Raw genomic sequence first — 17,893 nt, 5'->3', positions numbered from 1 at the left:
AAGGAGGCCGCCCTGGGTTTGTCTCTCATCTCCGTTGCTCCTGGGTGGTGACCTTAGGTTATTCTCCTCCTCTCTGAGCCTCACACTGTTGGTGGGAACATAGACTGGACCAGATCTATTTTTTCTTTTTTTGAGACGAAGTCTCACTCTACTGCCCAGGCTAGAGTGCAGTGGCATGAGCTCAGGTTACTGCGACCTCTGCCTCCTGGGTTCAAGCGATTCTCCTGCCTCAGCATCCTGAGTAGCTGGGATTACAGGCATACACCATCAGCTAATTTTGCATTATAAGGAGAGATGGGGTTTCACCATGTGGGCAAGGCTAGTCTCGAACTCCTGACCTTGTGATCTGCCTGCCTTGGCCTCCCAAAGTGCTGGGATTACAGGCATAAGCCACCGTGCCCGGCCTTTTTTTTTTTTTTTTTTTTTTTGAGACGGAGTGTCACTGTGTTGCCCCGGCTGGAGTGCAGTGACTTGATCTCGGCTCACTGCAACCTCTGCCTCCCAGGTTCAAGCAATTCTCCTGCCTCTTCCAAGTAGCTGAGATTACAGGCACCTGCCACCACGCCCGGCTAATTTTTTTGTATTTTTAGTAAAGACAGGGTTTCACCATATTGGCCTGGCTGGTCTCAAACTCCTGACCTCGTGGTCTGCCCACCTCGGCCTCCCAAAGTATTGGGATTATAGGCGTGAGCCACTGCACTCGGCTTGGACCTGATCTTTGAAAGGACAATTTGGCAGCATCTATTTACATTTAAGATAAGCAGGTGGAGTGGTTCACACCTGTAATCCCAGCACTCTGGGAGGCCGAGGCATGAGGATTGCTTGAGGCCGGGAGTTGGAGACCAGTCTGGGCAACATAGCGAGATCCTGTCTCTACATAAAATTTAAAAAATCAACTGAGTGTGGTGGTATGGGTCTGTAGTCCCAGCTACTTGGGAGGCGAAGGTGGGAGGATCGCCTGCTTCCAGGAATTCGAGGCTGCAGTGAGTTATGATCACACCCCTGTATTCCAGCCCGGGTGACAGAGCAAGACACCATCTCTGAAAGAAGGAAAAAAGTCACACTTGCGTTGGCTGCCTTTAAAGCATAGAGCTAGCAGGATTTCCTGTGGGATTGGGTGTGCAGAGTAAGAAAAAAATGAAGCATCAAAGAGCACACCATGACTTTGGCCTGAACAATTGGAAGAATGGAAATGCCTTTACCTGAGACAGGGGAGCCTGGGAGAGGAGGGGCTTGGGGGGAATATTCAAGAATTAAACCCTGGATATTTTGGGTTTGAGATGCTTACTAATATTCAAGTGAAAATGTCAAGTAGCTGAATTGAATCAATGAGCCTGGAGTTCAGAGTGTTCTGGGCCGGGATAATCTACCTGCAGGAGGGTTTGTCACTGACTTGGATACGCAAGATCGCTGTAGCCCACAAGGGATGGGACCTTTTCCTGAGTTGTGGAGATGAATGAATGAATCGCAGGCAGGGTCGGGGCCATGGTGCTGACCTCTGACTTCCTCCGCCAGCCCACCTCTGCCTGCTGACCCTGCTGTCGCCACCCCTCAGCTCAGCAGCCCCCATCTCCCCGGCTGAGCCCATCAGTCAAGCCTATAGCCTGGCCCTCTACATGCAGAAGAACACGTCAATGCTGCTGCAGACTTACGTGAGTGACAAGGGTCATGAGCAGGGGACGAGGGGAGAGGGACGCTGCCTCCCTGGCCCTACCATGGGTAGGGTGAGCAGAGCAAGTCCAGAAGAAGGCTCCTCCGTGGCCCAAGGAGACAGGGATGCCTGTAACACTCTAGTGTTCACTAGAGCCACACTCACTCTTGCCACTGATGTCACTAGTGCCTGGGTGACCTTAGGCAAGTCATTCTTCCTCTCTTGGTCTCAGCTTCCTCATCTGTAAAATGAGATGCTGAACGTGCCTTTGCTGACCTCCCAGGACTGTGACAGGGTTCAAAGGACACACCGAGAGAGAAGGGCTTCACACAGCCACGTTTAATTCCCCACCATTCATGCTGTGTGATTACCTGGGCCCATGCCTGCTTGGAACTCTATCCCCAATGTCTGTCACCCAGGCTGGAGTGCAGTGGTATGATCTTGGCTCACTGCAACGTCCACATCCCGGGTTCAAGTGATTCCTGTCCCTCAGCCTCCCGAGTAGCTAGGATTACAGGTGCATATCACCATGCCTGGCTAATTTTTGTATTTTCAGTAGAGACAGGGTTTCACCATGTTGGCCAGGCTAGTCTTGAACTCCTGGCCTCAATTGATCCACCTGCCTCAGCCTCCCAATGTGCTGGGATTACAGACGTGAGCCACTGTGCCTGTCCTTTACCTCCATTTTCTTACTGACTTTTCAAACAGTTCTAGGAGGTGGAATTATAATCCATTTTGCAGACGAAGAAACTGAGTCTTAGAGGGGGGTAATAATTTGCTCGAGGTCACAGAGCTAATAACTGGCAGTGCCAGGATCTGAAACCAGGTCTGTGGAATTTCCTCCCCCTTCCATGGCCTCCCACACTGTCTGGAAGTTAAAGCTGGAAGCCTGCTGTCTGAGTCTGACCCACAGCTGTTTTTTTGTTTGGCCCACACATCTCCTGTTCAAAGCTTGAATATGAGTGGAATGCCTCTCCATAGCAGGCACAGGGATACTGTTGGTCAAAACTCCCACCTGGCATCGTAGTCCTGCCTTCTTCGCAACTTACACGATCTGCATGGCCCTGGAGCCCCTGACATCTGGAGCTCTTTCTCTGGGCCAGATTTCTGGCCCCTGTGAAGTTACTGAACCTTTTGACCTAGTTTCTAGTCCCACAGCTGTCACTATTCCCTGGACAGCCTTGGGCACCCTAAGCCTCAGTTTTTCCACTTGTAAAATGGGGGTGTGGGACCAGGCAATCTGCCAGTTAGGACATCTATCAGTGTGCACTAAGGTCCCAGGGCCAGGGGCTGTGGCTCACACCTATAATCCCAGCACTTTGGAAGGCTGAGGTGGGAAGATCACCTGAGGTCAGTAGTTCGAGACCAGCCTGGCCAACATGGCAAAACCCCCTCTCCACTAAAAATACAAAAATTAGCCAGGTGTGATGGCACACGCCTCTAGTCCCAGCTACTCAAGAGGCTGAGGCAAAAGAATCTCTTGAACCCGGGAGGCAGAGGTTGCAGTGAGGCCAGAATGCACCACTGCATTCTAGCCGGGGTGACAGAGTGAGACCCTGTCCCAGAGGGAAAAAAAAAAAAAAGATTCTGGTGATCTTACTTTGTGGAAATAAAAACTTTGATGGGGAAGGTTCTCAATTAAATGTAATAATATTAACAAGTATTTACTAATGATTGTAATAAAATTAACAGGCCAGGCACGGTGGCTTACACCTGCAATCCCAGCACTTTGGGAGGCTGAGGAGGGTGGACCACTTGAGGTAAGGAGTTCGAGACCAGCCTGGCCAACATGGTGAAACTCCATCTCTACTAAAAATATAAAAATTAGCCAGGCGTCGTGGCGCACACCTGTAATCCCAGCAACTCGGGAGGCTGAGGCAGGAGAATTGCTTGAACCCGGGAGGCGGAGGTTGCGGTGAGCCGAGATCGCACCATTGCACTCCAGCCTGGGTGACAGAGCAAGACTCCATCTCGGGAAACAAATAAAATAAAATAAAATAAAATAAAATAAAATAAAATAAACAAACATAACTAAATGCCATAAATAAAAAAGATTACCAGGCTGTAACTACATTGTCAATAATATACTTGGTTTAAAATATTACAGTAGGCAGGGCATAGTGGCTCGTGCCTATAATCCTAGCACTTTGGGAAGCTGAAATAGGTGTGTCACCTGAGGTCAGGAGTTCGAGACCAGCCTGACCAACATAGTAAAACCTGGTCTCTACTAAAAATACAAAATTAGCCAGGTGTGGTGTGGCGTGTGCCTGTAATCACAGCTACTTGGGGGGCTGAGGCGGGAGAATCGCTTGAACTTGGGAGGCAGAGGTTGTAGTAAGTCAAGATTGTGCCATTACATTCCAGCCTGGGCAACAAGAGTAAAACTCTGTGTCAAAATAAATAAATAAATAATAAAAGAAAATATTACAGTAAATAATGTAATCATAGTGTTCATCGATTGATATTAATATGAATATATTATTAATTAATGATGGCTTATCATACCCTTATTTTATATCAGATACTGTATTGTATATTAGACTCTGTGCTAAGTGCTTTTTTTTTTTTTTAGAGTTTCGCTCTGTCGTCCAGGCTGGAGTGCAGTGGTACAATCTCAGCTGACTGCAACCTCTGCCTCCTGGGTTCAAGCGATTCTCGTGCCTCAGCCTCCTGAGTAGCTGGCACAGCAGGCATGCATTGCCACAGCTGGCTAATTTTTGTATTTTTATTAGAGACAGGGTTTCGGCATGGTAACCAGGCTGGTCTCGAACTCCTGACCTGAAGTGATCTGCCCACCTCGGCCTTCCAAGGTGCCGGGATTACAGCTGTGAGCCACCGTGCCCGGCCTGCTAAGGGCTTTATTTATATTATTTCCTATAATCTTCATATTAACACTGCCAGGTGGGAATTTCTGAAGCTTGTGACTCCACGTTGCACAGCTAGCATGCAGAGGATGACACACCTGAGCCTCCTAGGGCCCTTGCCCTGTGTCAGGACATCCCAGCAACTCCCTGAGACGCAGCAAATGACGACTCCTGGGAAGAAGCCAGTCTCAGTGGGCAGGCGTGAATTCAGAGTCCCAGGCACCGCTCCCGTCCCCTCACTCCTGTCTCTCTCTGTCTCTCCTGCAGCTCCAGTACCAGGGTAGCCCCTTTAGTGACCCTGGCTTCTCGGCCCCTGAGCTCCAGCTCAGCAGCCTGCCTCCTGCCACTGCCTTCTTCAAGACCTGGCGCGCCCTAGATGACGGGGAAAGGCTGAGCCTTGCCCAGGGGGCCTTCCTGGCCTTGACCCAGCACCTCCAGCTCGTGAGGGACGACCAGAGCGACCTGAACCCTGGCAGTCCCATCCTGCTGGCTCAGCTCGGGACTGCAAGACCGAGGGCCCAAGGCCTGCTGGGCAACATGGCCGCCATCATGACAGCTTTGGGGCTGCCAATGCCCCCAGAAGAGGATACTCTAGGGCTTGTCGCCTTTGGGGCCTCGGCCTTTGAGAGGAAATGTCGAGGCTACGTCGTGACCCGGGAATATGGCCACTGGACAGACCGAGCTGTGAGGGACTTGGCTCTGCTCAAGGCCAAGTACCCAGCATAGAGGGGTAGGACTTCCTGTTAGAGGCTGCAGCACTTCCTCTTTCACAATGGCCTCTTTTCTGCCTTGCTTGTGGGCTAGAAAAAGAGATAAACCTTGTCTAGCAGATGGGGCTTGGGTGCCATGTCTGGGAATATTTCCTGGGAGCCAGGCCTCAATTCCTTATTTCAGGGCCTTCTGGCCCAGGTCCTCTGGCCTGCCTTCCAGGTCTGGGTCAATCTCCATGAATACCATTCCATGGGTTACCCATCTAGTGGTACTGGGTGTCTACTTCCTGGTTGGAAAGATGCACCTCTCCAAAGAGGCTTCACCTGTCACTCTACAGGGAGAGGACAGTTGGTCCCCTTCCTAGGCTCTCCCCAAGACCTTCCCCTTTTTGTAATTTTGGGACAGCCAGGACTGCCTTCCTGTCTCTACCTCATTCCCTTTATGAAGATCCTGCCTTTCTAAGCAGACAGGCTTCCTTCTTCCTGCTGAAGCTCATTGGCTCCCCTCGTTGGCCTGTCTGTCTGGGGCTACTCTTCTACTTCTCATCCTCAGTGGCTTCACTTCCTGATCCACGGAAGCCCAATTCTTGAAGAACTAAGGACTGCATCACATCTGTTTCCTGTTAGGACACATCCACTTCCTGTTCTGGGCTGGCAGAGGGCACCACTGGACGGGGGCTGTCAGCCTCCTATTTATACTGCTGTGCTTCTTGGGCATGTCTGGGTGACCAGCCTGCACCCCAATGGTCCTTTTCTCCCTAAAGCTATCTCCCCATTTTCAACAACTATATATACAGGTAACTTTAGTTTCATTTTTATTTTTAAACATTTTATTTACAAAAATTAATTTATTTTCAGAAATAAAACTCTTTTAAGGTGTTGCTTGTTTTGTCTCCCCACATCTGGTAGGAGGCAGTGGAGGTGTGCAGGGACAGGGCAGAGGGGCTGAAGGAAAGGAAGACATCAAAGGGACAGGGCTGAGGCCCAAAGGGATGGGGTGTGGGAGACTGGGGATGTGGGTGGAGTGAGCCTGAGGAAGGTGGCTGAGATGCGGAATCGCCTTCCCCCAACAAGACCAGCAGGCACGCCCCTGGCCAGGGAAGCACAGAGAGACGGCCAGACAGGGACAGGGAGACAAGGTGTCACCTCCTTGGGATGAGGCTGAGATGTACACATGAGCTCACAGGGGGCCACGGGGAGGCAGGAAGTGGGGATGGAGAAAAACAGAGACCTCCCAAGAGCTGGGTAAAGGGGGAGGCCAAAGGGAACTGAGGCAGGCCCAAGGAAAGAGGGAGAGCGAGAAAACGGTAGACCCAGACGGAGTTACCATGCAGACGTGGAGGGCCCAAGAGTTAAGAGAAGGGGACAGGCAAAGCAAAGAGAGGCCGGGACAGTGGCTCACGCCTGCAATCCAAGCACTTAGGGAGACTGAAGCGGGAGGATCGCTTGAGCCCAGGGGTTGAAGATCAGCCTGGGCAACATGGCGAAACTTCGTCTCTACAAAAAATAAAATAAAAAATTAGCCGGCTGTGGTGGCGTGTGCCTGTAGTACCAGCTGCTGGGGAGGCTGAGGCGAGAGGATGGCTTGAGCCCAGGAGGTTGAGGTTGCAGTGCTGGGATCGTGCCACTGCACTCCAGCCTGGGCGACAGACTGAGACCCTGCCCCTCCCCTCCCTTCTCTCCCACAAAAAGCAAAGAAGGCCAAGGCAACGGAGACAGTTAAGAGCAGACAGACACCGAAAGCAGCAGAGAAAGACAAAGAAGCAGAGAGAGAAACGGAGCCCAGAGGAGGGAGGCTGCGCGAGCTGCCCCGCCACGCTCAGGCCGGGCCCCCGGCCAGCAGCTGGCCCAGGTCGCCCTCAGTGCGGCTCAGCCACTCGCGGTAGAGGCCGCACACGCGGAGTCCCAGCACCTTGGCGGGGAAGACCCCGGCGGCGGAGGCGGCAGAGGCGGTGGCGGTGGGGGGCTCGGCCCGGGGTCCGCGATTGGCGGCGCCCAACGCGGCCAGCAAGGCCTCTACCGCGGCGCCCAGGGCCCGGGCCTGGCGTGCCGCGTCCTCCAGGCGGCGCAGCAGGCGCTGCGCGCGCGGGTTCAGCTCGGCCTGGCGGCGGCGAACTACGTCCAGCAGCGGGGGCAGCGCGGCCAGCGCCGCCGCGTCCAGCCGCAGCCGCTCGTGCACCGGCAGCCCGGCGTGACTTGGAGCCGGGGCACTCAGGCCGGCCACCGGCAGCCGCGGCGGTGAGAAGCTGGGCAGCCCGAAGGGGTCTCCCTGGAGCTGCACCTGCGGAGACACGGCCGGCGGGTCAGCGGGGCCCCGGAGCACCGGCTGGGGGCTGTTAACTGGGTTCTCCAACCCGCTCTCTGGGGGCCTCAGTTTCCTCATCTTGCAGATGATAATCCTTCCTAACAGAGCTGCTCTGTTTAGGGCAAAACAAAGTGGCATGCGCTTGACACCAATGCCTGTTTCTTCCCCCCTAAACTGGACCCAGGCTGGGCCAGTTTAGGTCAGCACTTTGGGAGGCCAAGGTGGGAGAATCACTTGAGCCCAGGGGTTCGAGACCAGCCTAGGCAACATAGCAAGACCCCAGCTCTAAAAAAAAAAAAATAAAATAAAAAAGAAATAGCGGGTGTGGTGGCGCATGTCTGTAGTCCCAGCTATTCCGGAGGCTGAGGCTGAGGTGGGAGGACTGCTTGAGCCCAGGAGGTCAAGGCTTCAGTGAGCTATGATGGCACCACTGCCCTCCAGCCTGGGTGAGAGTCAGACCCTGTCTCAATAAATAAATAAACAGGACCTAATAACAGCAGCAACGTGATAAGGCAGTTATGACCATGTCAAGTGTTCAAGACAGGGCCTGGCCCCAGGAAGAGTTCAGTAAAAATGTCAGCTCTTTTGTTAAAGTTACCTTACAGACCAGAGGTCCAATCCTATCTTCACCACTTACTAGCTGTGCAGTTTGGGGCAAAACCACTTCCCTTCTCTGAGCCTCAGTCTTCTCATCTGTACAATGAATGTGGGAGCTTCCTGTCCTGTCTTCATGGAAATCACATAAGATAGTCCAGAGGCCAAGGGGGCTTCATTCCCTTCCCTATCCTCCTCAACCTCTGTACCTGCATTGAGCAGGGGTTCAATGAATCAACATCATATGAATGAACAAATGAAAGATAAAGGTGGTGTTGGGCATGGTGACTCACACCTGTGATCCAGGCACTTTGGGAGGCCGACGTGGGCAGATCACCTGAAGTCAGGAGTTCAAGACCCACCTGGCCAACATGGTGAAACCCCATCTCTAAAAATACAAAAATTAGCCAGATGTGGTGGTGGGTGACTATAATCCCAGCTACTCGGGAGGCTAAGGCAGAAGAATCCCTTGAACCTGGGGGGAGGAGGTTGCAGTGAACTGAGATCTCACCATTGCACTCCAACCTGGGCCACAAGAGCGAAACTCCGCTTCAAAAAAAGAAAAGAAAAGTCGGGCTGGACATACAGTGACTATAGTGACTTACCCTAGGAAGTGGCAGAGCTGGAATTTGAACCAAAGTTCATAGCAGTACAAAGTTAGTTTTGTTTGTTTTAAATAGATGGGGTCTCACACTGTCGTCAAGGGTGGAGAGCGATGGTTTGATCACACAGCCTCCAGGGCTCAAGCAATCCTCCCCACTCAGCCTCCTGAGTAGATGGAACCACAGGCATGCACCACCATGCCTGGCTATTTTTTTCTTTTTTTTTCTTTTCTTTCTTTTTTTTTTTTTTTTTAAGAGATGAGGGCTCACTGTGTTACCCAGGCTGGTCTCAAACTCCTGAGCTCAAACAATCCTCCTGCCTCAGCCTCCTAAAGCACTGGGATTACAGGCATGAGCCAATGTACCCAGCCCAAAGCTAGTTCTATTATGCCACTATCCTCCCACTATCCGCTGTCATAGTTGTTACATTATTATTTTTAATGTTATTGTTACTGCCCAAGCTCACAGTTAACAAGTTGGCAGACCTACAGTCTGATTCAAAGCTATACCCTCCCTTCACTACATGAGGGTAATTTAGGGAATTATCTTCCTTCCTTGGGCAGGGTCCTCTGTCCAACTAAAGATGTCAGCAGATCCCTGTCTTCTGTAAAAGTGCCCTCTTGGGATAATTGTTGCTCCAGATTGGAACCTCTTCTTGGCTTCCCTGAATATCCCAGATGGGAGAGTTCACAGTTAATCTTGTTTAGCTGCCTCCTTTTACTGTTGGGGAGAGTCCAAGGCCCATGGAGGGGAGGTGTCAAGGTCACACAGAGCCTAGAACCTCGGTTTTCTGAGATACAGATCAGAGTTCTCCTCACTGCCCCAGGCTACCTGGCTACCTCTGACTTAAAGCACCAAAGTCACTTGAGCCCAGGAGTTCAAGACCAGCCTGGGCAATATAGCAAGACCCTGCCTCTACAAAATAATGAAAAAATTACCCAGGCATGGTGGGGATTGCTTGAGCCCAGGAGGTTGAGGCTGCAGTGAGCCATAATGGCACCACTGCACTCCAGCCTGGGCGACAGAGTGAGGCCTCGTCTCAAAAACAAAGCACTGAGGAGGGTGTCTCCAAGCTGGAGAGGACAGAGTGGCATCTGGGTCACAGACAGGGTCCTCTTCCAATTTGCTGTGTGGCCAGGGGCAAGTTGCTGTCCCTCTCAGGAGCCCTGATTTCCACAGCTGGAAAATGAGGTTGAGAGAATGGGTGATCGAGGACCTCTGTGATGTCTGCTCCCATTCCCCCGGCCCCCGGCACCCCAACCCCCATTGCCACTCACATATTCCTGGAGCAGCTGCTCAGCATATTTGGTGAGGAGGTGCGCAAGGCTGTGTGTCTGACGGATCTTGGCCTCCAAGTGGGGAAGAAGTGAGACTGAGGAATCAGCCTGGGGGTCTTCTGGTGGGAAAGGGGGAAGGAATGAGGATGGCCCAAACTCCTGCTCATTGATCACCTCTCCCAGGCTGGCTCTTCATTCCTGACCCCATCAGGATCTGGCCTATTCCAACTGAGGGAAAATGAGGCACCAGATCTTTGTCAAGCAGGTGGTCTACCTGAAATGTATTGCCTGTCCCCAAATCACTGTTGAAATCCTATTAAAGCCAAATTCAAAGACAGTCATGCCTTGCTTAACAATGGGGATACATTCTGAGAAATGCATCCTTAGGCGATTTCATCGTGGTGCAAACATCATAGAGTGTATTTACACAAAACTAGGTGGTACAGCCTGCTACACGCCCAGGCTATGTGGTGTTAGTCGATTGCTCCTAGGCTGCAGACCTGGACAGCATGTTATGGTGCAGCAGGCAACTGGAACACAGTGGTATTTGTGTATTTTAACATAGAAAAGGGCCGGATGAGATTGCTGATGTCTGTAATCTCAGCACTTTGGCAGGCCAAGGCAGGCAGATTGTTTGAGCCCAGGAGTTTGGGACCAGCCTGGGCAATATAGTGAAACTCCATCTTTACAAAAAATACAAAAATAAGCTAGGCATAGTGGCACATGCAGGTAGTCCCAGCTACTTGAGAGGCTGAGATGACAGGATCACTTGAACCCCGGGAGGTTGAGGCTGCATTGAACTGTGAGTATGCCACTGCACTCCAGCCTGGGCAACAGAGTAAGACCCTATCTCTAAATAAATAAATAAAAACATAGAAAAGCTACAGTTAAAATAAATATATATGTATGTATTTTATTATATATAATATATATCAGTTGGGCGGGGTGGCTCACGCCTGTAATCTCAGCACTTTGGGAGGCCGAGGTGGGCAGATCACTTGAGGTCAGGAGTTCGAGACCAGCCTGGCCAACATGGTGAAACCCTGTTTCTACTAAAAATACAAAAATTAGCCAGGCATTGGGCTCAGTGGCTCACGCCTGTAATCCCAGCACTTTGGGAGGATGAGGTGGGCAGATCACGCGAAGTCAGGAGTTTGAGGCCGTGTAATGAAACCTTGTCTCTACTAAAACTACAAAAATTAGTCAGGCATGGTGGCGGGTGCCTGTAATCCCAGCTACCGGGGAGGCTGAGGCATGAGAATCGCTTGAACCTGGGAGGCGGAGGTTGCAGTGAGCTGAGATCGGGTCACTGCCCTCCAGCCTGGGTGACAGACCGAGACTTTGTCTCAAAAAAAAAAGAAAAAAGAAAAAAAATGGCTGGGTGCAGTGGTTCACGCCTGTAATCCCAGCACTTTGGGAGGCTGAGGCAGGCGGATCACGAGGTCAAGAGATCAAGACCATCCTGGACAACATGGTGAAACCCCATCTCTACTAAAAATACAAAAAAAAAATTAGCTGGACTTGGTGGCACGTGCCTGTAGTCCCAGCTACTTGGGAGGCTGAGGCAGGAGACTCGCTTGAACCCAGGAGGCAGAGGTTGCAGTGAGCCGAGACCACTGCACTCCAGCCTGGCGACAGAGCAAGACTCCATCTCAAAAAAAAAAAAAAATTGGCTGGACATGGTGGCATGCACCTGTAATTCCAGGTACTCAGGAGGCTGAGACAGGAGAAGTGCTTGAACCCGGGAGGTGGAGGTTGTAGTGAGCTGAGGGTGCGCCACTGCACTCCAGCCTGGGCAACAGAGCTAGACTTCATCTCAACACAAACGAACAAATACATACATACACACACACATATATATAAATATATATAATTATATATATTATATATACAGAAAATTATATATATACACATATATCAATATATATACACACACAGGGAGAGAGAGAGAGAGAGAGAGAAAGACAGAGTCTCGCTCTTTCACCCAGGATGGGGTGCAGTGGTGCAATCTTGGCTCACTGCAGCCTCGACCTCCTGAGCTCAAGTGATCCTCCCGCTTCAGTCTCCTGTGTAGCTGGGACTATAGGCATGTGCCACCACGCCCAGTTAATTTTTGTATTTTTTGTAGAGACAGGGTTTCACCATGTTGCCCAGGCTAAAAGTGCATATAATCTTGTGGGACCTCCATTGTCTGTACGGTCCACCTGTTGACCAAATGTTGTTATGCAGTGCATGACTGTACTGCCTCCACAGTGCAGCCTCCAGAATCACTCCTCCTTTGTAAATGAACTCCTTCCTTTGACTTAAGGCCATTTGCATGAGTTCCAGGGTAGCTCTTTTAATGGCTTTTCTGTGTATATCTGCCTTAGCCTGAGAGCCCTTTGAGGACAGGGCTTACATATTTCCAACTCAGTGACTGCTAGTGGACTTCGACATTATCGAAGCACAGAACTTCACATCGGAAGGTGCCTTGAAGGCCTGTTTTACAGATAGTGAGACTGACGTCCATTTCCATTTCTCTCCCTGATGCCCCTTCCGTGCGAGGCGCTGGCCTGGCTAGTCAGCGAATCAAGGTCCGCAAGCGCCAGTGTCTGGCGCCCCGGGAGGGACTCCATTTCCCGAAACGCACAGCGCGCTCCAGATGCGCGCTGGGGAATGTAGTGACCCGGTGCCCCGCCCCGCCCCCACCCCGCGCCAGTTTCCCAGCACCAGTCGCGATCCTCAGCAGCCCAGACTTTCGTCTCCTGTTGTCACTTACTACTTCCTGTGACTCCAAGACTGCCTTTCCTTACTCTACCCCTTCCTCCAGTCCCCAGCTCTGATTCTTTCCCGAGACTCAGTGGACGCAGGGGTCCTGCCCCAACCCCGACCCCAGTCCTCCCCATGAGTGTACTCGAACCGTTGATCTAAGTCCTGAGCCCAAGTCCCTGAAACCTCAGCCCCAGGCCTCCTCTAAACCCTAGCGCCTGTCGTTTCTCACAACTCACCCGCTCGCTCGTTACCTGACACCGGAGCCCTGCTCTTCCCCGTCAAGGCCGCTCCCCTCCCGGCCCCGGGGGTGGCGGAGACCCAGACCCCCAGCTCCCAACCCCTCTGACTCCTGCGGCCCTCAGCGACCCGGCGTCCGGTCCCTCAGCCCCTTACCCAGATTTCCCTCCCTCTGGCTCATGCTGGCCCCTGGCTGATCCCGGCTCCCTCCACGCCCCCCTTTGGAAGGGGGAGAAAGGGGAAAGGGCTGGGGGCGTGGCCCGGGCGCAGCCAATCAGAGCCCAGACCCCAAACATTTCACCCTACCCCCCCTTTTCAGACAGGATTCCTTGGCCCTGAGCTCAGTTCCTCGCCTGTGGGGCCTAGTAGGGGAAGGGGCCCGAGCTGGGAGGCAAGTTGTCCGCCGGGTGGACAGGACCTCAGGGCGGGGGTGTCAGCGCCTGGAAGGCAGCCCAGTGTCCTGCCGTGGGCTCAGGCTTGGACTTGAGGCAGGGGCTGCTTTGGTGGGAAAGGTGAGGAGACAGGAGAGGGAACAGCCGGACTGGCAGGACAGGAATGCGCAGGCCCTCTCTCTAGTCTGGGGCGCGGCCTGCGAGAGAGGCCACGATAGGGGCCGTCGGGCTCGGGGCACGCTTGTCCAGACATACATCTCCTGGCATATCTTAGATGGCTTCCAATCTCATTGTCACAACCACCAGAAGGGAGACAGATACACTGCTCTCCTCTCCTTAGCAGGCCTAGTAACAGAATCACACACACACGCCCCCCCAGAAGAACAAGCTTCAGAGACCTGGACAGGAAGTCACACCCACGCATCAACCCCATTAACCTGGTGTAGACTGAAAGGAAGGCACATAGGGATGATCATACTTGGTTTCTGGCCCCCCCGAGGGGCTCGCGGTCTGTCGGGGAAGCCCATAGACAATAGCAGCTAATGCAGTTTGTGAGTGAAGACTGGGAGGAGGCCCGTGTGTGTGCGTGCGCGTGCGTGTGTCTGCGTGCGTGCATGCGTGCGGATGTGTGTGCGTATGAGCGTGCGTGTGTGCGAGTGGATGTGGTGTGAGGGTGCAGGTGTGCGCGTGTGCATGCATGTGCGCGTGCGTGTGTGTGTGCGTGTGCGTGTGAGTGGGTGTGTTGCCGTGAGCAGACAATGCTGGAATAAAGGAAGAAAGAGTTTAACTGGAGAGGGCACAGTAGATGGAATTGAGCCAGACCATTAGTAGGTCCCACAATCACATGTGAATTGACCGTAAATAGTTATTGGGCATTTACCATGTGCTGGGAACTGTTCTAAGAGCTATACACACATTAACTAATTCCTATGTTATAGATGCGGAATAGAGAGAAGTGACTTGTTCAGGGTAATACAGTTGGGTGTGGCGCAGCTGGGATTTTACCTAAGCAGCTTGGCTCAAAAAATGCTGTCCTAATCATGCTCCTAACCCCTTATACCCTTAACCTCGGGACATGGTCACGCCCAAACTCACAGACACAACAGGCACATCTTGAAACGCACACACACACACAGCAGCACAAATTTTGACATGGTCTTATCTGCTGACAAGCCAGCCTCAAATAAAGTCAACCAAGACACACTCACTTTCTTTAAGTAATGCACATTTTATTTAAGTCATGTGATGGATTTTCACAGAGTACATATGCCCAGGGAACCAGCACCGGATCACACAACAGAACTGGATCAGCTCCCAGAAGCTCTCCCCTCATCCCCTCCCAATCCTAAGGGCGACCACTATCTTGACTTTGGTGCACTTTAAATTAGTTTTTTCTGGTTCTGAACGTAATACACCTGGAACCATCTAGTATGTACTGTTGTATTTGGCTTCTGTCACTCAAGATTTCGTCATGCGACTTGTCTATGTTGCTGGGTGTAGCCGGGCATGTCACTCCCGTTGCTGTGTCTATGTGCATGGTAATGAGTAGGGCATCATTCATTTTCCATTCTGTTGATGGGTTATTTCCAGTTTGGGGCTGTTATGAAAGGGCTCTGAACGTTCCCATGCACCCTCTTGGTGCTCACACCTACACATTTCTGCTGGGTGTTGACAGCCTCGGAGTGGAATTGCTGGATCACAGAGGTGGCATATGTTCGGCTTCACTAGAAAACTGCCAGTTCTCAAAACGTCTCTACCAATTTACACTCCCCCAGAAATACAAGAGAGGTTTAGTCGCTCTACTTTCTCGCCTCCACATGGTGCGGTCTTTTTCATTTTAGCCATTCTGGTGGGTAGAGACCTACTCGTATTCGCAGCGCCTGGCGCGTAATTGGCGCTCAGTTAACAGGACTGTTGAATGAATGGATGAATGAGTGTTGGGCGGTGTAGACCGAGAGCCTGGCGAGGGCGGACACACGCACGCACTCCACACACAGCGTTTCGCGGACACCCACCGCGGCGCACGCACCCCAGGACACAGACCCTCTCGAGCACCCCGCGCCCACGTGGTCTGAACGCACCGCCTCGGCCCTGCCTCGCGCGTCCGGCCGCCGAGCAGTACCCAACTCCCGCTCTCGACGGCGGGCAGGGGGCGCTGCGCGTCCAGGCGCTCCGAGGGGGCGGGCCCGGGTCGGGGCGGGGCCGGCCGGGCTTCCAGGCCTGGGCTCTGGCCGCCCGCGCCACCGGGCCGCTCCGGGGACGGGCCGGGGCGGGGCACGGCGGCAGGAAACGGGGCGGGGACTCGCGGAGGCGTTGGGGACGAGAGAGGGCGCGGCCAACTCCCGGGGGGACGGCAGGCCGAGAGCGCGGCGCCCGGGCCTGGCGCCGAGCCTGAGCCCGCCGGACGGGAGGCGGCCCCGCCGCGGGCTCGGCTCCGGCCCCAGCCCCGCCAGCATGGCCGGCCGGACCGTACGGGCCGAGACCCGGAGCCGGGCCAAGGATGACATCAAGAAGGTGATGGCGACCATCGAGAAGGTCCGGAGATGGTGAGCGCTGCCCGGGGGCCAGGGACGGGACACGGCGGGACCACCACCACCTAAGGCGTCTAAGCTGCCCTCGCCAGCTCTGGGCCCCGGTGTTCGCTGTATCCCCGCCCACTAGCTTTGCCCTGGATCTGTCCCCGTTCCCCTGGCTACTCCTGGGGGTCTTCAAAGCGTGGTCCCCAGTCGTGCCCTCCCAGAGTGGGAGCCCCCGTTTGTGCCCCGCCCCCTAAAGCTTTGACACTCCTTCTGCAAGTGCGCCCCGAGATCTGCAGGTCTCTGATCCCGGGCCAGGCCCATAGCCACGCCCCCCGTGTGTGCCCCAGGGGTCCGCAGAGCCAGGGCCCAAATCATATCCTCTCTCTAGAGGCACCCACCGCCTGTGCCCTGGGGTTTGCAGGGCTCTCTTTCTCAATGTAACTATGCCCCATTAGCAAAACTGTTGCTACCCTCCTGTGCCTCCCCAACCTCTGCAGGTACCCCCAGATGTGTCCGGCTCCTGGGGGGGTGGGTCTCCCCTCAGGCCTCTCTGACCCAGTCCCCCACCCTCCCACAGGGAGAAGCGATGGGTGACTGTGGGCGACACTTCCCTTCGTATCTTCAAGTGGGTGCCAGTGGTGGACCCCCAGGAGGAGGTGAGCAACCCCCATTCCCACAAGGCCCTGCATCTGTGCAACCTCAGGCAAGCTCCTCCCCACCCTGACCTCTACCTCCAGCTCCCAGAGACCTCAGATGCAGCAGAACAGACAGATGGGAACCATCATTAGCAGCTCCTCCCCTTTTTCCCTCTTTTCTGTTCCACACCCTGAGTTCGAGCCCTTTTGCTTCTCAGTGCCTCAGTTTCCTTAGGTGTATGGTGGGGCTTTCCAAGAGCTCTGACCCTAATCCTCTAACCCCCAGGAGCGAAGGCGGGCAGGTGGCGGGGCAGAGAGATCCCGTGGCCGGGAACGTCGGGGCAGGGGCGCCAGTCCCCGAGGGGGTGGCCCTCTCATCCTGCTGGATCTCAATGGTAGGTAGGGATCCTGAAATGCGGAGGGCTGTGGGGACTGAAGGAGTGTATTAGGGATCTCAGGCCAACCATCTCGGCTCTTGCTCCCACAGATGAGAACAGCAACCAGAGTTTCCATTCGGAAGGTTCCCTGCAAAAGGGCACAGAGCCCAGTCCTGGGGGCACCCCCCAGCCCAGCCGCCCTGTGTCACCTGCTGGACCCCCAGAAGGGGTCCCTGAGGAGGCTCAGCCCCCACGGCTGGGCCAAGAGAGAGGTAGGACCAGGTACCTCCCAGGAGCCCTCTCCTCTAAGTCCTGTCTTCTCCAGAGTCTAACCTACCAGCTTATCCCTATACCTGCTCCCCATCTTGTGCACCTTCCTCAAGGTGCCTTCCGACTCCTGCAGAATCTCTCTGTAGTTGCTGTCTCATTCCTCTGGTCTCTTAGGATCTATAGATGACATATCACTGTCTGAGACTTTCATGTAAATTAATTTTTTACTATCTTTCTCCTCACTCTCATGTCAGTTTCCTGAATGTTGGGCCCATATTAATCTTTTTTTTTTTTTTTTTTTTTTTTGAGACAGGGTCTCACTGTGTCACCTAGGCTGGAGTGGTGCAGTGGTGTGATCATAGCTCACTGCAGCCTTGAACTTCCTGGGCTCAAGCGATCCTCCCGCCTCAGCCTCCCAAGTAGCTTGGACCACAGGCATATGCCATTTGTATTTTTTGTAGAGGCAAGGTTTCACCATGTTGCCCAGGCTGGTCTCAAACTCACTCACTCAAGCGATCCTCCATCTTCAGCCTCCCAAAGTGCTGGGATTACAGGTGTGAGCCATCACACCCATACCCGCCCCCCTTTCTTTTTTTAGAGAGAAGTTCTCTGTCACCCAGGCTGGAGTGCACTGGTGCAATCATAGCTCACTGCAGCCTCAAACTCCTGGGCTCAAGGGATCCTCTGGCCCCAGCCTCCCAAGTAGCTG

The 17,893-nt window shown here is 53.5% G+C and overlaps 3 protein-coding genes across 12 annotated transcripts in view; 2 read left to right on the top strand and 1 right to left on the bottom strand.

The window, feature by feature from the left end:
- Positions 1–1,505: 1,505 nt before the first annotated feature.
- On the top strand, positions 1,506–5,241 carry LOC105483006 (cardiotrophin-2; the record flags this gene model as incomplete). Its single annotated transcript, XM_011743536.3, has 2 exons — positions 1,506–1,652; positions 4,783–5,241. Coding segments are annotated over 2 exons (606 nt in total), but the record flags the coding sequence as incomplete, so codon positions are not given.
- Positions 5,242–6,876: 1,635 nt separating this feature from the next.
- On the bottom strand, positions 6,877–13,980 carry LOC105482941 (cardiotrophin 1). 8 transcript variants are annotated; one of them, XM_071084436.1, is made up of 4 exons: positions 13,148–13,170; positions 10,004–10,119; positions 9,665–9,905; positions 6,877–7,506 (listed from the first exon to the last, which is right to left on the bottom strand). In XM_071084436.1, exons 3-4 carry the CDS (start codon positions 9,818–9,820, stop codon positions 7,045–7,047), a joined length of 618 nt encoding a protein of 205 aa, XP_070940537.1. In that variant the 5' UTR covers positions 9,821–9,905; positions 10,004–10,119; positions 13,148–13,170; the 3' UTR covers positions 6,877–7,044. The 8 variants fall into 8 exon arrangements, with proteins under 8 accessions (XP_070940537.1, XP_070940536.1, XP_070940538.1 ...); XM_071084435.1 differs by lacking the exon at positions 13,148–13,170 and adding an exon at positions 12,991–13,139 and having other exon boundaries at positions 10,004–10,122; XM_071084437.1 differs by lacking the exon at positions 13,148–13,170 and adding an exon at positions 12,991–13,139.
- A 1,507-nt stretch (positions 13,981–15,487) lies between these two features.
- Positions 15,488–17,893, top strand: part of LOC105482936 (BAF chromatin remodeling complex subunit BCL7C) — a 62,848-nt gene continuing 60,442 nt past the window's right edge. Inside the window, exons 1-4 of one of the 3 annotated variants that reach the window (XM_071084416.1) lie at positions 15,488–15,929; positions 16,480–16,558; positions 16,824–16,932; positions 17,025–17,186. In XM_071084416.1, the coding sequence (XP_070940517.1) occupies positions 15,838–15,929; positions 16,480–16,558; positions 16,824–16,932; positions 17,025–17,186 (442 nt within the window). In that variant the 5' untranslated portion in view covers positions 15,488–15,837. The remainder of the gene's footprint in view (positions 15,930–16,479; positions 16,559–16,823; positions 16,933–17,024; positions 17,187–17,893) is intronic. The other 2 variants (XM_011743423.3, XM_011743424.3) reach the window with 2 other exon arrangements.

Source organism: Macaca nemestrina, chromosome 18 (genome assembly GCF_043159975.1).
Source record: "Macaca nemestrina isolate mMacNem1 chromosome 18, mMacNem.hap1, whole genome shotgun sequence".
In the NCBI taxonomy this organism is placed as follows: Eukaryota; Metazoa; Chordata; class Mammalia; order Primates; family Cercopithecidae; genus Macaca; species Macaca nemestrina.
This window is presented reverse-complemented; position numbering and strand designations above follow the sequence as displayed.

Excerpts from the sequence above, each read along its gene's own strand:
- LOC105482941 (XM_024793178.2), bottom strand. The coding sequence starts at position 13,910 with ATGGGCTTCCCCGACAGACCGCGAGCCCCTCGGGGGGGCCAGAAACCA. Across the intron at positions 10,123-13,861 it reads TCGGGGGGGCCAGAAACCAA|AAGACCCCCAGGCTGATTCC; the intron begins GTATGATCATCC and ends CTTTCCCACCAG. Across the intron at positions 7,507-10,003 it reads AGCAGCTGCTCCAGGAATAT|GTGCAGCTCCAGGGAGACCC; the intron begins GTGAGTGGCAAT and ends GTGTCTCCGCAG.